This window comes from Rhinatrema bivittatum, chromosome 1 (assembly GCF_901001135.1).
Source record: "Rhinatrema bivittatum chromosome 1, aRhiBiv1.1, whole genome shotgun sequence".
NCBI lineage: Eukaryota > Metazoa > Chordata > Amphibia > Gymnophiona > Rhinatrematidae > Rhinatrema > Rhinatrema bivittatum.
This window is the reverse complement of record NC_042615.1, coordinates 297,090,380-297,107,740: the sequence shown is the minus strand read 5'-3', so window position 1 is coordinate 297,107,740 and position 17,361 is coordinate 297,090,380. Positions and strand designations below refer to the sequence as shown.

The following is a 17,361-nucleotide window of genomic DNA, read 5'->3' as shown; positions in this document are numbered from 1 at the left end:
GTGCAAATATTGTCAGTACATAATTTTCCATAAAAACTTATTCTGGAAGAGCCTACAAGTTAAAATTGCTGTTCTCAGTGTGGAGTCAACATATTCTCCAAGGACAAGCAGGAAGGCAGCCATCACATATGGGCGACATAACTGAATGGAGCCTGGCCAGCATTTGCTTTGGATTGCTTTGGATAGTGTGCAGCCGCCAGCTCTAAAAAGTGGTGTTCAGTCCCTGCTGTGTTGTGGGATTCTACCCACAAGCGCAGTGATGGAGTGCATACGTGCGCCACCATCCACAAGATGGGTACTGCTGCATGAGTACTGGTCATCACATTTTTAAAAGCGGAGGGCACTATTCCTCCAATTGCCTTCTAATGTAGTTTTGTGAGTGTTTCCCTTGTGGCTAGCACAATGTTTTGCGCTGCTGCCACAAGACTGACCTAACACTGCGCTCCATGTGAAACCACTAAGGGTGTGTATACCTGGAGGGCAGTGTCTGGAATATTTCCCTCCCACAGAAGATGGGTATGTCTCTCGACCTCACCCATGTTAGCTTACGTTCAGTCCCCTTAGGGGGAAGCCTCTGGGGCTCCGTCCCTTGCAGGGCCATTGCCAGACTGGAGCCGCCTCTTTTGAATCTGTGCACCTCCTTGCAGACCAGGTCCTACAGGTGTTGAATGCCAGTGGTGGTTGTTGGACCCTTTTTTGTTGCTCCATGAATTATTGTGATAGCCTACCCCGATTGACTGGGTGGCCACCTGCGGCTGATTTGGTTGCTTAAGAACCTCAGAAATCAGCAACACTAACCCACTCTCCCATGGCGAGTAGGAAGGTTTTTCAGGATCTGGAGATCCCAATTCCCATTGCTTTCTTGTCCCTTTTGGAAAGGGTAGATAGAACGGAGTTTCCAGAGGCGAGCCTTATGGGTTCCTCTTGGATGCTGGGCTGTCCACCCCTATAAGCAGTGGCCCTCATTCTACATTTCACGAAAAAGGGATTTCATTACCTCTGACTGATCGCTCTTTGTTTCCTGCAGGATACAAGTGCAAGTTAGCACTCTTTCCTAGGTCAATCTAAGACACAGCAGATATATTTTACAAGGGAGTTTTTCGGGATTCAGTCTCCCCTCTTGTACCTGGGTTCTCTTCTGGGCAGTTCCCTGCCGAAGATTAGGGGTTTTTCCTGTATGGGTGTCTCTCTTTTGATACCTGCTGAGCACAATGTGTGGTCTTGCATGCGGGACCCCACCTCGGTGAGGAGGGTTCTGGTCCACTTACATCCCAGTTGGCAGATATGCCTTTCAACCTCACCATATCCATGGCTGTGTGAGTCGGGGGATGAGGGACCCTGCAACAGAGGTACCATACTCTTGTTGTGGTGGATTGAGCTATACCCCCCTTTTTTTTTTTTGTCTGTGGGCAGGTAGGTCCTGTTTCATGCAACCATTGTTCCACTTACTGCACCACATGATTCCTTGGGGAAAGCATATGTAATCATGGCCTTAGGTATGGATGCCTAGGCCAGGTTGTTGGGCAGTCTGTTGTGAGATCAGACTGCCCTTGCCCTGGTATCCTTCAGGTTACTAGGTCAGTTAAAAAAAAAATAAAAAAAATCCCGTTTCTACAGGGCTTGCACTTGTGGCATCCTTGCTTTGTCTTTTGGTGAAGAGTTTCTGGATTTCTTCCCCAGGAGGTTCACTCTCCGTTTTGGCTGTTCTATCATGCTGAGAGGTCTACCTTGGGGGGGTGTAACTCCCTACTGCATTTACATTGACAAATACAGCCTAACATTTTTATTTTTATTTTTTTTTATCCCTGAAGCCCTGGGTCTGCCTCCTTGTGTTAGTTGCTCTTTCCAACTTACTTTCCAATCTAGGGCATTCATAGTATATCTTAGAGCAGGATACCCACAATGAATATGCATGAGGGCTTTTTGGCCCCAGCTTTTTCAGTTGTCTTATGACACCAAAGGAAAATGTGCAGTCTTTTTCCAAGATTTTCTCTTATTTGATTCTCCAGACCTTTCTGTATTCAGGAAGAGCTGATCCAAAACCCTGACTGTAATAGACCTGTTTTTGGGTCAGCTGCCTCGCAGGCAAATGGGTGAGAGGTGATCCACAGTGTTTATCCCATTCCCTTTTGAATTCTTTCACTGTTTTTGTCTTCTCCTCCAGAAGGACATTCCAGGCATCCACTCACCCTCTCCATAAAGAAATATTTCCTAATGGTTCTAGGTTGTGCTCCCTGGAATTTCATTTCGTGACCCCTAGTTCTAGTTTTCATTCCAATGAAAAAGATTTGACAATTGTGCATCATTAAAACCTTTCAGGTATCTAAGCTCTGTATAATGTCAGTGGTACTTAGGGATATCCTTAATGCTTATTAAAATGTTTGTGTCAATTTGTTGATTTATGTAGTTTTGCCAAATGTTTGGTAACATAAACATAATAAAACTTTAAATTTAAAAAAAAAATCTGTGTTACTCGAGCATTGGTTCAGTGCTATGGTTTACTGCCATTTCTTGAGTTGGTATCACAGCGAGCGCATTCTGACAAATTCAACCCACAGTCAGGTATCTGGATAGGGACTGGATTTGATTGCTATCTTTTAAACTACTGCTCAATGCCAATAGGTTTAAGAGTCAAAAGTCAAATGAAAATTCTCTTAAAACTAGTCTGGGCTTCTACTTGTTGTACTAACATATGGGCTTATTAAAAAAAAAAAAACCAAAAAAACTTATGTATGTGCATTTATGCCCCACCCACCAGAAAGGACCCTTCTACCAGCAGTAAAAGTATATAAGCTGATTCAGTGCTCATATTTTTCCCAGTAGATAGACACAGACTCGCTGTGAAGCAGGGCACGCACTTCTCCCAACAAATAAAAGCATGCAAATTCTTACACAGCACACAGGCCGGGCAGGGTTCAAAAGGGTGTTTTACATGAACATGTTTTTACCCATTTGAAATGTGTGTAAAATTGCTATGTTTATGCTCAGTGAGAATTATTTTTATGGTAGTTTATTTTCAGTTATGGGACAGTTTTTGGTGGGATACTGAGTGTAGACCCTATGGAAACAAGATCAATTGATAAATGTTGTAAAAAGTCAATGTAAGTATACTATTTTAGCATCACTAACAGAGCGAATATAGCTGCTTTAAAATTTTCCCATTTTATATGAAGGGCGTCAAAACCTCCTGTCCAGACAGATGACCTTTTATTTTGGAGTGTGGTTTTGTTGGAGTGCAGTGTAGGAGAAGGCCTCGGCCTTGACAGGTGTGCAAGCAGGAGGTCCCTAGCAGTAGGCTGTAGTGGCTCACTCTCCTTCTCTCTCCCCTCCGCAGACACACAATTTTTGCAAGCAATACGTCATCCTTGCCAATTACGCAGATCGCAAACTCCACCAGCAGACAGGACCGGTTTGGTGGTCTTCATTTCTTTAACCCCGTGCCTATGATGAAGCTCGTGGAGGTAGGTTTTACTTTATTTGTTCCATGACATTTATATGAAATAGGGTGTGCATTAAAATGAGGGTGAGACAGTCTTAAGGCAAGTGTGCTTAGAAAGTTGACTGTATTTTGACCATAAAAGGAATAAGCTGAAGGATGAAAATTTTAGATTATGGGAACTGGGACAAAATATTTTATGACATGATCAAATGAGTTGGTGAGTGGAATATACATAGTTGGGCTCCTTTTCATCCCTTGTGTAATGTGTGTGAGGGCCAGAATGGAGGTAGGCATCTCCTTGTTATACAGTAATCTGCTTTTTCTTATTTTGATTGTTGAAAGAGTGCTGTGTAGTGAGTGATGGAGACCCTTATGTACTGTGTTCATCCAGGATGGGAAGTGCATGCTTAGTCTGATTTTTATATCTGCAAAAGCTGATGATGGGTAGTTGCAGTAAATTGCATACCTGCAGATATGAAATGCTGTGCATGGATAGGATCTGTAGGCCATGCAAATGCAAAGCCTATGTAAGGCTGGGTATAGATGTAAGATACTTTGTAAGAGGGGGATGTGTTTTCTATTGGGCCAGAGGTTGTCACATCTGTGGAAGGGAGGTAGATGGTCTTTGAGAACATACATTTTGACAGCTTTGGATAGTTATGGTAATCCAATACTGCAATGAATCTAGTATTTTGCGGGACTGTAGAAATTTTGTATATAGAGAGAAGGCAGGAAAAATCCCAGGTGCCGGGGGGGGGGGGGGGGGGGGGGGGGGGGGGGGGCGGGGGAGGAGGGGATGATTTACATAAGGCTAGGAGGCCACCGCATCTGTTTCGTCTAGGTTTTGAAATGGGTGTATATTGAGGGGCATAGAGAGTTTATAATAGTAAGATTTGGTAAGCCAGGATTCAGTAATTAAAAAGCAATCCGGTTTTTGATCTGTTAGTGTCATAAATAATTGCTTTTTTCCTAACAGTATTGCATAATAATAAGAATGACAGAACTAATAGGGTGGTTACCAACAGCGAAATACCAATTAAGGAGTGTCTTTGAGGTTTCTGTCTACGATTTAAGTTGCATAAGTGGCCGTATTTCCCTTGGCCTAGGATAGTTTGAATTTCCATGAATCTAGTTTGGTTAAGATAAATCAGAGTAAACCAGTGAAAAGATTAAAATGAAAATACAAGAAAACAGAGCAATGGCAGAGATCATGAGCAGCACGATGGTCGCACGAAAGGGCGCACAAAGGGCAGGCCCCTTTGTCGCGCTCCTTCGGTGTGCAGTGCCACCGGCGTCACTTCGGACCATTTCTTCCTGTTGCCCAGGTGATGGGGGGGCGGAGCAGCAGAATCCGAGCAGGAAGAAACTGCGCAGCCAAGTTATAGATGGTAAATTTAACTGTAAGATGTTCCTGGAGGCAAATCACACAGAGGCAGCACAGAGGTGGTGCAGTTGAGCTGGTCAGAGGCACAGGTGCTTTGGCTCCTCTGGTGTCACATTGGGCCATTTCTTGCTGTCACCCAGGTGATGTTGGGGGGAGCGGAGCGGCAGAGTCCAGAGCAGCAAGAAACTGCATGGCCAATTTATAGATTGTAAACTTAACTGTAAGATGTTCCTCAGTTAAGTGGTCTCTCTGTAGTCTGGAACTCCGTCAGCTCCCTGGGGCCTGCCTTTAGCCTTTCCATCTCCTTTATCATTTGTTGCCTTTCTCTGTACCTTTTTTAATTTTTTCTTTTTGAGATGTAACCAGATCTGTACACAATATTCAAGATATCACACCATGGCAAGATAGACATTTTGATATTTTGTTTTATTCTCATTTCTTTCCTAATAATCCCTAGCATTCTGTTTGCTTTCTTGGCTGCTACTGCTGTACACAGACTAGATTTTATTGTATTATTACCGATGACACCTAAACCCTTTTCCTGAATGGTGACTCCTAATGTGGAACCTTGCATTGTACAGCTATAGTTTGGGTTACTCTTCTCTAAGTGCATCATTTTGTACTTGTCCACATTAAATTTCGTTTGCCATTTGCATGTCCAGTCTCCCAATTTTGCAGGGTCCCCTTGCAATTTCTCACAATCCTCTTGTGATTTAACAATTTTGGATAGTTCTGCTAGAAATCCTTGACATGACACCAGTCAAGTCAGACAGCTGTTGACCAAACCGTAACCCCCCAATTGGCTTGGACTACCTATGACTCCCAAAGGCCATGCTATTTCTTGCTGCTCTGGACTCTGCCGCTCCGCTTCCCCTGATATCACCTGGGTGACAGCAAGAAACGGCCCGAAGTGACACCAGAGGAGCCAAAGCACCTGTGCCTCCGACCAGCTCGACTGCACCACCTCTGAGGTCCAATCCAATAAAGGACAAATGGACCCCATCCCCTTTGAACAACCCACTCTCTAGGTCCCAAGACCAATAGTGCCTGATGTGAAAACTGCCTATGGCAGCCAGCCAAGAACCAATCTGCTGGTTGGCCTTAGCTAGACTACGATGCCAAACCTTCTTGGCCATTTCATCAGGCCTTGGAATGATATCAGACAGCAAATCATAATGGCAGGCAATTGAATAGAAATGGACATCAAGTCATTTCGCACCCTGCTAATGAATTTGCAGCCAGACATCTTGCCCCAGTCATTACCCCCAAGAATAAATTATCAGAACATGTGGAAGACTGAAGCGAGCGAGCCACCAGTGCAAGCAAGGAAGTAACTCCTCCCAATACATCCCCCTATGCCCCATCCCTTAAATACCCACCCCTGAACCTCCCCAAGTCTAAATGAACCCCATACGGACACCCATGAGCATGCGAGTGGGCCCAGGTGATGTACGAGTGTCCCAAGATCCAAACCACCATCCCCCGGCATGCAGCACCTACAAGGCGTCCTATTTCCACCTCCCAATTTGTTGGATGACGTTGCCTGCCAGACCAGTGCAGGATGCCGATGTTGCCACACCGATACTAAATGAGTGGGTACCAAACTTGCCTGCGTCCACCCCTAAAGCCGACAAGCCAGCTCTTAAAACCGCCTCAAACTCGTATTTAGTCAGGGGTTGCAAATCATGATGCACTTAAACGAGAACCCCCAGCTGTCAAAGATGCCCCTTTAGTCGCCTTCGTAACCAACTTGCTAACGCGGAAGGCACCGAAAAAAGCAAAGATGAACGCCAAGCGAAACAAACACTCATATTAGCAATCACAAATGTCTGACAACATCTTTCACAACTTGTCCAAAATATTGTGAGCAATGGGTAAACGTTTATCAGGCGCAGAACCGTAGGACCACCTCAACAGCAAACTACTATCCAGGAACCTCCTCATAGGAAAGCCCTACCCATGCGCCCTCATGAAGGAGACCCCAGACAGCTGCCTAGAGACCGAAGCCTTCAAATCCCCCCTGCTCTTGCTTTTTCAATGAATTGCACAATGTAGCAGTCTGGGACTGGAACCCATTGCTAACCCAAGCTTACAAGGAAGGACACAACCTTGTCCACAGCCTTCACATAGCTGTTCCGGGTGGAAGGTGCTAAGGTTGCCCGGAGCAGCTTCCATGCTTCCGGGAACCGAAGCTCCAAAGAAAAGGCAGTACAGACGGTTCCATACTGATCCACTTCTGGAGCAAGCTTCCAGAACAAGGCCAACTTACGAGAGAGAGAATCAGCCACAGAGTTAGACACCCCGGACATGGCGCTCCCAAACAGTAATGTTTAAATCCATGCATCTCAGCACGAACTCCCGCAACAAATCTAAGACAACAATGCATTTTGCAGAGTGCTTATTTATAACCTCAACTACACCAAGGTTATCACACCAGAACACTACTATCTCATCTCGGAGATGCAAACCCCATAGAAAAACAAACAGCAATGAGGAACAATTCTAAGAAAGTAATGTTCTTGGTGACACCAGCAGCCTTCCACTCAGGCCAAAACGCAGCATACCATGAACCCTGGAAGTAGGCACCAAAACCAACAGATCCTGCCGCGTCTGTAAACAACTCCAAATTGCTATTCGAAACACTCGTTTTGCCAGGACAAACAGCTGTTAGTTGGACAGAAAGTCCCAAATACGCAAGTCTTCGCACATTCCCAGTGTGATGGGAATACGATGACCCCTCTTCCTCACGTCAGACATTCCGAAAGTCAACCTGTGGAGAAAAACTCTGCCCAAGCAAAGTTCAGGCTGCCCACTAAAGACTGCATCTCGCACAAGGTTAATTTTTTTACAAAGCAGAGCTCTGGACACCAGCTCTCTCAAGGCCCCCACCTTCTCCGCAGGTAATCGTGAGATCATTTCAACTGAATCCAGTTCAATACCCAGGAAAGCCAAGTGAGTACAAGGACCCTCAATCTTTCCTTCAGCTATAGGAGTATCCAACGCAAAAGCAATTCTCTGGCAACGCAGCAAATGCAAGCTGACGAAGACAAGTCACCCACAAGCAGAAAGTCATCAAGATAATGCACAAGACAGGCCTATACAGTAAACTGTGTGGGAGAGCCGGCGCTCCAAGGCGAGCGTGCGCCTAGGCACCTCTCCTGGCACGCGATTCAATATTTAAATTAGGGCCTGCGCTAATAAGGAGACGATAGGGACACTAGTGTGTCCCTAGAGCCTCCTTATTGGTGGAAGCGGCGGCTGCCAGTGGGTCTGACAGCCAATGCTTAATTTTACCAGCGTCTGTTGTCGAACCTGCTGACAGCCACGAGTTCAGAACACGGACGCTGGCAAAATTGAGCGTCAGTTTTCCAACCCGCGGGCAGATTTTTTTTTTTAAGAATTTTTTTTTTTATTTTTGGGGCCTCCGACTTAATATCGCTATGATATTAAGTCTGAGGGTGAACAGAAAAGCAGTTTTTTCTGTTTTTCTGTACACTTGCCCAGTGCCGTCTGAAATTAACTCTTGCCTTTGATTTCTGTATTGTGGGTGAATTCCTAATAGGCTCATCAACATGCATTTGCATGTGATGAGTGCTATAAGTTTCGGGGGGGTTGGCAGCACATTTTCCACACGCTATTACTACCCCTTACCGTATAAACGCGCGTCCAAACAGGGGCTAACGTGCGCTCAGCTGAGCGCACTGTTCTGTAATGGCCTAAATGTTCACTGCGCCAGCCCTTTCGGCGACCACCCAGTGAATGAACGCACTAAAAGCCTCAAAATAGGCACACACAATAGAACACCCCTTGGGCAAGCACCTATCGAAATAGAAAGCATCGTTGAAACGAAAACCCAACTAAGAAATACTCCGGGTGGATAAGGGAGTAGGTGAAGGCTGACTCAATGTTCACCTTAGCCATCAAGGCCCCTTTTCCACAGCACCGGACCACGGCCACCGCCGATGCAAAAGAAGCATACCGCACAGTGCAAAGATCCCTTGGAATGAAATAATTGACAGAATTGCCCTTGGAACGAAAGATTATGAATCAGATGGAACTTTCCCAGCTCCTTCTTTGGCACCACTGCCAAAGGCGACAGAACCATATTCTTGAACAGTGGGACCAAGAAAGGGCCCGAGATCTACCCAAGGCAATCTCACCCTGCAACTTGGCCATCACATGAGACAATTCTGCCCTCCCCCTGACACCAACTGGAACCGCGAAGGGAATATGAAAACCAAACTGAAAACAGTGAAGTAAGGAAACATAAGAACATGCCATACTGGGTCAGACCAAGGGTCCATCAAGCCCAGCATCCTGTTTCCAACAGTGGCCAATCCAGGCCATAAGAACCTGGCAAGTACCCAAAAACTGTCTATTCCATGTTACCATTGCTAGTAATAGTGGCTATTTTCTAAGTCAACTTAATAGCAGGTAATGGACTTCTGCTCCAAGAACTTAACCAATCCTTTTTTAAACACAGCTATACTAACTGCACTAACCACATCCTCTGGCAACAAATTCCAGAGTTTAATTGTGCATTGCGTGAAAAAACTCAGAGAGAAGGATAAACGCTGAGAAACGCCATGCCGGGAAATGAATTTCGCCCTTGAGGAAGGACGAGAGAGTCCGAAACATTGTACAGTGTAGGGCACGGAGAAGCAATGTGTTGAGTTTGCACATTGCTGTTAAGTTGGGCATGAAGATTTTGGTTGGAGAATAAAATAAGAAATATCATCATGCAAGATTGACAACATCAAGATAAGTGGATGCTATTATATATATGTATCTTTTGAAAGAAAAAAGACACATGCTTCAGTTTTAACGCACAAGAGCACTTTAACACAAGCAGCATAAAAAAAATAGGAATTATGGACTGACCAATGATTAAATATAAGGCAGAGTGATTTAAGGTACATATCACCACACAATGATGCCTATTATGATGGTCACACAATAGTAGCGTCGTTAAGTTGAGTGCATTTTGGTAAGGGGTATTGATGGGTGACCATATTAAATCGGCCAGGCCTGACCTCCCAGAAAAACCTAAGATTTAGACATTTATCTTCTGTCCTGACACCACAAATATGACACTCTCTGGTGTTCGCAAAGCAGTCAGCATAAAGTGGAATTTTGTTAGTCCTTGAAACTTAAAACTAGAAATCCAGGTTTAATTTCTAACCAGCTCAGTTAACCAGGCTCAATGGCTAGATCAAAGAGGAGTAGCTATAACTGGTATCCTTGTCTAGTGTTTCCCCTGTGGACAATCCATTTGTTACTATGGACGCTCAAGCTAAGGTGTACAGAACTTGGATCCAAGCTTGAAAAGCATGCGTAAGCCCAAATTTCTGCAATATGGAGAACAAAAAAGGCCATCTAATCCTGTTGACAGCTTTGTCTGCCTCTAATGACAGTATTAAGCCAGAGAATGTTCTTTTGTTTAAATAAACAAGATTAAACAGATTACTAATATTGTGTTTGGAACTATGCCCTTTGACAAAACCTGTTTGGTTCGTATGAATCAAGCTGGGAAGAATCTGTTCTAACCTTAAGTGTATCACTTTAGCTAATATTTTAAAACCATGTTATTGAAATATGATGGAATGGAAAATAATTACTGTCCTTGCCTTTCTTGTAAATCAAACATATAGTAGCATCTGAAAGATTTCTGCTAAAGATGTGAGGTGTTTTCAGATAGTTATACAGATCACAAAGAAGGTCCAAAATGAACAACCTGCCTTTTATCCATATTCACTGGATATCCATCCAGCCTAGTGCATTTACCATTAGGTTAGGCCTTAATGGCTGCTTACATCTCAAGTAAGGAAATTGAAATGCTTCAGCCTGCTTCTCAAACTGTTGGTACCACCACTTTAAAGAATGTTTGTTTCTAGAGCAACCCCTTGATTATCTGCATGTAGAGGAGAAAAGGACTCCTTAAAAAGATTTAGTCTTGCGCCCATGAATTTCCACCCCAGAAGCATCTCTAATATCTGCAGTCCCTGCATCCTTTTCCTGACAGTTCAAACCAGCATAGCACCAGGCTTGATCCCATGTTCATTTAAAGGTTAGCCTGGAAAACCTGAAAGCCTGCTCAACTTGAGCCAGCTGCTGCTTGGCAGCCTGCAAAGCATAAGTCTTTTCAGAGCAATTTTGTTTGTTCCTGTTCTCCAACATAGTTATACTAGCAACTGCACCCGTTCTATGCCCGGGAGGCAAGCATTTTTATTCTTGTATGGAAATGTTAGCTGATAAGGAAAAACGAAATTGTTTTCACCCAGGGCAAGGGACATGGAGGTACATTTGATAAAGCCACGGCTGGCTATAAAGTTCATGTATTTGGCGAAAACTTCTTTGTAAACATTTTTGGTATAAACTCTATGGTCTTTAAGTTGCCTTGTTGATCAGTTCCTAAGACCTTTACCTTGACTTGCTGAAAGGACTTTATTCTTGGACACTATCCACGTTCCTGTACACAGTTGCGCCACGTTCCTCTCCTCGGTGGCGTTGTCGTGCGGCACCTACACACAGAGCAGGGGTGGAGGCGTGGCCGGATGGAGGAAGCTCCTCTGTCTGACACATTACCAAGCGCGATGTACATGCCTCCAAGGCGGCCAGGGAGTCGCCTGCGCCATCTATCGGCGGGCTGGGGAACAAGTGCAACTGCTTGGCTCCTCCCGTAAAAACTCTATACTGATGACTGACCAAGTGAGCACTGATGGACATACTACCAAGCCCGATATATTATAGACTAGCCGTTAAGCCCGTAACAACGGGCTACATTTTATAACATTTTTTCTGTCCATTTCCTTCCCACTCATTCTCCTTCCCACTCCCTCCCACCTCTCCTCCCCACTCTCTCTTCTCCCCTCACTCTCTCCTCCCTCCCCCTCACTCTCTCCTCCCTCCCCCCTCCCTTCAGTCACTTCCCCCCTCCCCTCACTCTCTCCTCCCTCCTCCCCCCCTCACTTCTCATCCACAACGAAGATCTCCGGGGGTGGGGGCCCTCCCTCGCGCTCGCCGCTCCTGCAAATCGCCGCCGCTCTTTCCGCCGCTCCTGCTTATCGCCGCCACTCCTCCCAGCGCCATTTTTTTAGGCATGCTCCGCTCTGACCGACGTGCGCGCATGTGCAGTAGAGCTGCTCTCTACTGCGCATTTGCGGCACGTCGGTCCGGGCTCCCTTATAGGTATGATTAGATTAGATAGGCCTTCCTGTTTTTTTTTTCAGTTTAATTCTCTTCATATGACTTGCATATGCTATAATTCTGCCTCTTAAGATCAGTTTCAATGTTCCCCACCCAAGAGTAGGATTATAGTTCGAAATTGGATTATGATAGTTAATGTCCTTAATCATGTCTGCTAGACTGGAGCGTCTGTCTATTCTATGCATAACTATCGATTCCTCTAAATTACCAGGACTGTTCAGAAAGTCCTTTGGGACTAGGCAAGAATCTTTAAAGCTCCAGTCCTGGCCACAGCAAGTATGGTATCCATATTTCATCTGTCAAATCAATTTCCAATTTTTTTTTTTTTTTTTTTGGAGGTAGCTGGCTCTCATCACACAGCAGGACAGCAGACTATGGGTTTCAAATAGAAGAGGTTCTCAACTTGGTGTGGGACTAGTCGGCTGGATGCCTTCTCTTGCAGCTTGAGGGACTTGTTTCATTATCTGTTCTTTCTCTCATCTTTAGGCCTTAGTACCTTTTCAGGCAAAGTTCATCTCAGCTCAATCGAGGCATATCACTAGCACGTGGAAGGGGCTTAGGTCTCGCTCTACCTTCGGTATCAAAGTTCATGAAAGGGTTGTGGCATTCCAAACCTCCAGCCAGTAAACCTTCAATGCCTTGGTACCTTAGTGTTCTAATTCAACTTGTGAAGCTTCTTTTTCTTTTCTTTTTTTTATTCTTTTTTTATTGGGTTCACAGAGTAAACATCAATGGAGTCAATTGTGATGAACACTGATTAACAATGACATAAGAACATAAATTGCCATACCAGGTCAGACCAAGGGTCCATCAAGCCCAGCAGCCTGTTTCCAACAGTGGCCAAACACTAAGAAGATTCCATACTACTGCCAGTAATAGCAGAGGCCATTCCCTAAGTCAACTTGAGTAACAGCAGTTAATGGACTTCTCCTCCTAGAACTTATCCAAACCTTTTTTAAACCCAAATACACTAACTGCACCAACCACATCCTCTGGCAACAAATTCCAGAGGTTTATAGTGCGTTGAGTGAAAGAATTTTATCCAATTAGTTTTAAATGTGCTACTTGCTAACTTCATGGAGTGCCCCCTAGTCCTTCTATTATCTGAAAGTGTAAATAACAGATTCACATCTACTTATTCAAGATCTCTCATTATTTTAAAGACCTCTTTCATATCCCCCCTCAGCCACCTCTTCTCCAAGCTCTTTAGCCTTTCCTCATAGGGGAGCTGTTCCATCCCCTTTATCATTTTGGTCACCCTTCTCTGTAACTTCTCCAGTGCAACTATAACTTTTTTGAAATGCAGTGACCAGAACTGTGCACAGTACTCATGGTGCGGTCTCACCATGGAGAGATAGAGGCGTTATGACATTTTCCGTTTTTTTCACCATTCCCTACCTAATAATTCCTAACATTGTTTGCTTTTTTGACTGCTTCAGCACACTGAGCTGATGACTTCAATGTATTATCCACTAAGTTGCCTAGACCTTTTTCTGGGGAGGTAGCTCCTAATATGGTTTGGTTTTATTTTCCCCTATATGCAATACCTTGAACTTGTCCACACTTGTCTTACACAGCCAGAATATGCATTGGCTCAATAACTCACTCACCTTCCGCAGCTCCAACAGACCCACTAGATCTCACTATTTGGCAACCCTACACACACCTTCTCCTAAGCTCACTCACCATACCTCTACGAAAGAGCGTGCACTATCCATTGCAGGGCCAGCATTATGGAATACTATGCCTTCTGACCTATGCCAAGAACACTGTTTACAAAATTTCAAACAAAAAATAAAAACCTTGCTCTTCATACAGGCTTTCTCCTGATCCACTCCATTCGCTTTCGCGTGCTCAGCAAGAACCCCTGCCTCCCTACACTCCTCTCCTCCGCACCCGCCTCCCCCTCCTTTAAAGCATTTTGCAACCCCACCTTATCCACAATATATCCCTGAGCAGTTATTTGCTCTCACTCTACTTCCTTGTAAAAATGTTCTCTGCTACTATATTGTACATTACTGTACCTTTATCCCCGATTTATTTACGCAGTTCATCCCCTGTTTTAATCTACCTCCCTCCCATTGTTGATATGTTGAAATGCAGTTCTTTGTAAAGCCAATTTGCTCTAATTCATGTTACTTGTAAACCTATATGTTCCCAACGAATGTCGGTCTAGAAAAACTTTAAATAAAATTTAAAAAAATTAAATTTCATCTGCCATTTGGATGCACAATCTTCCAGTCTTGGAAGGTCCTCCTGCAATTTATCACGATATGCTTGTGATTTAACTACTCTGAATAATGTTAATATAATCTGTGAATTTGATAACCTCACTCGTCATATCCCTTTCCCGATCATTTATAAATATATTGAAAAGCACCGTTCCAAGTACAGATCCCTGAGGCACTCCACTGTTTACCCTTTTCCACTGAGAAAATTGACCATTTAATCCTACTGTTTCCTGTCTTTTAACCAGCTTGTAATCCTCGAAAGGACATCAACTCTTATCCCATGACTTTTTAGTTTTCTTAGAAGCCTCTCATGAGGGACTTTGTCAAATACCTTCTGAAAATCCAAATACACTATACTACCAGTTCACCTTTATCCACATGTTTATTAACCCTTTCAAAATAATGAACCAGATTTGTAATGCAAAACAATCAATAGCAACTATCCATGGGAACCCTAGAGCCCACTTTTATCTTTACAAATACAGGAGTCCCACAAGGATCTGCCCTGTCAGCTACACTTTTTATCATCTATCTCCTATCAATCTGTCACACACTGGATCGCCTGGGACTGTCCCATTTCCTTTACGCTGATGACATTCAAATACTGGTTCCAATTCAGAATACACTTGAAGAAACCTTCAAGAAAATAACCTCTCTCTCAAAAATCAAACAATGTCTTTCCAACCTAAAACTCATAATAAACATCGAGAAAACTGAATTAATCATCCTTGACAAAAAAAATCAATGACTCACCCATAACACCACTCAAAACAGAAAACCCAGAAACAATAATCTTTCCTGTTGACCATGCTAGAAACCTTGGAATTACAATTGACAAAATTATCCTTCAAAACCCACAAATAAAATCAAAGAAGGTTATCACAAATTACTGACACTCAGACATCTTAAACCTTTCCTCATACAAAATGATTTTAGAACAGTCCTGTAACTTCTATTTGCAAACCTAGATTACTGCAATGCTCTACTCCTTGGCCTCCCTTTTACTACCATCCGTCCATTCCAAATACTGCAGAACGCAGCTGCCAGAATTCTTACAGGAACTAAAACAAGAACATATTACACCAACTCTCATCTAAAGTTTCATCAATCCTCCACAAAATAATCGCAGGACAACAAAACTACTGGCTAACCAAACACATTGAATTACATGCTCCAAAAAGGAACCTTCGCTCAATGAATAAAGGCCTCCTCAAAATTCCTCACGCAAAAACCACGCATCTATCATCAACCCGAGAGAGAGCTATATCCATCGCCAGCCCCTCTCTATGGAACTCTTTACCCCACAATCTAAGAATTCAATTTGACACCAAAACCTTCAAAAAAGAGTTAAAATCCTGGCTACTTACCAGAGCCTTCTCAGACACACTTAATCATCAACACCAGCAGACTCCTAACCAGACAACACCAAGAAAACAGATTCCACCCATGAAATCTCAACATAACCACGAAACCTACAATAGCCGTTCAAGAACTTTTTCCTATATATAACTAACCCTACTATTACTTCCACCAATGTTACCTAACTTTTTCAACTATAATACTCTGTTTAGACCCTAATGTTACATTGTCCTCATATTTTTCATGTAAACCGTTATGGCAAAACCGAATGACGATATACAAAACATGTTAAACAAATAAATAATACAAAGCAAAGAAGCAAATATATTTCAGTAGCATAATGCAATCATACCACATCCATTCACACAGAGACCGATCCCACTCCTAACAACCCCATCTACCCCCTCTGTTCTCACTGCTAAAGCTTATGAAGAACTTTTTCCCACAAACAAAAGTAGCCCTTCATCCATCTTAATTGTTTAGGAGACAGTGTTTCTTTTTTGCGTAGGAGTTCCAATTGTGCAGAGTGTCTCAGCATGGCCTTCCATTCTCTCACATGAGGTATAATCTCCGCATTCCAGTATAATAAATTTTCGCTAACGTCAGAGACAATAAGAGATGGCTTCCCGCCAACTGGTAAACGAACATTCTTATCAAAAATATGCAAATACAAGAGTGACCCTGACCAGAGGATCTTACGATTTAGGATATCTAAAAACCCACACACTTGACTCCAATAGTTTTGCATTTTTACATAGCCAGTAAAACATGTGACATAGACTTCCAGTCTGTACATTTCATTTTTATACTATGGTCGGAATCCCATAGATTCATGCTTTTCCCCACATAACTGGTTAGGTATGTTCTATGTATAAGTTTATACTGTATTTCACGTAAGTTGGCAGACGGAGATGCCTAAAAATGCTCAAAAAGACCACTTTTGAGTCAGGTTCTGTGACCAAACTCAAATCTTCGGATCACTAACAGCTCGATACAGTAAAGTTCAGTTGAAGATTTCTCGTCTGTAACGAGCTCGCTGCACAATTCGGACGCGTAAGGCAAACCAGCGATACAGTCTCCAGTTTTGCGCGTCCGTAGCGCTTCTTAAAACAGACGCGTAACCCTTCCCGCACCCGGCATGTAAATGAACGAATTAGCTGTATAATGAAGGAATTAGCTATTCCCCTCCGATACCGTAACGGGCACTCAGGTTCTCTCATTAGTAACGCACTGTTTTGCCGCGGCCGTAACGTCTTAGTTTACCGCCTCCCCCTAGTAGGAGTTAGGACTGTGAGTCTAGTAACAAATCCATCGACACCGCTTAAGATACTCAAAAACAATAAAACACAATTTAAAAAAAAAGCGATACAGAGATGATCGAGAAAATGTAATGATGTGGGACACATAAAACCTGTCAGAAGAAAAAATAAAAGTTTTTAAATACCTGTCGGAGGGCCGCGTGGTTCCAGGCGGCCGGCAGCGGCGGGAGCCGGGTGGTCGCGTGTTAAATCTAGGCCGCGGGCGGGTGGGCGCCTGTTCCAGGCAGCGGCGGCGGGGGGACACGCGTTAGTTCGAGACGGCCGGCGGGTGGTCGCGTGTTAAATCTAGGCCGGGTCCGCACAGGCGCGCATTCATTCACTGCCGGTGGGGGCTGCCGGAGGCAGCCCCCACCGGCAGTGAATGAATGCGCGCCTGTGCGACCCCTGCGATTCGGCGCTCAAGGCGTGACGTCACGGCATGTG

At 44.0% G+C, this 17,361-nt stretch overlaps 1 protein-coding gene across 1 annotated transcript in view; it reads left to right on the top strand.

Moving 5' to 3' along the window:
• HADH (hydroxyacyl-CoA dehydrogenase) overlaps window positions 1–17,361 on the top strand; it is a 114,401-nt gene that overhangs the window by 71,512 nt on the left and 25,528 nt on the right. The window contains exon 4 of the mRNA XM_029596734.1: window positions 3,335–3,461. Coding sequence (XP_029452594.1) covers window positions 3,335–3,461 — 127 coding nt within the window. The remainder of the gene's footprint in view (window positions 1–3,334; window positions 3,462–17,361) is intronic.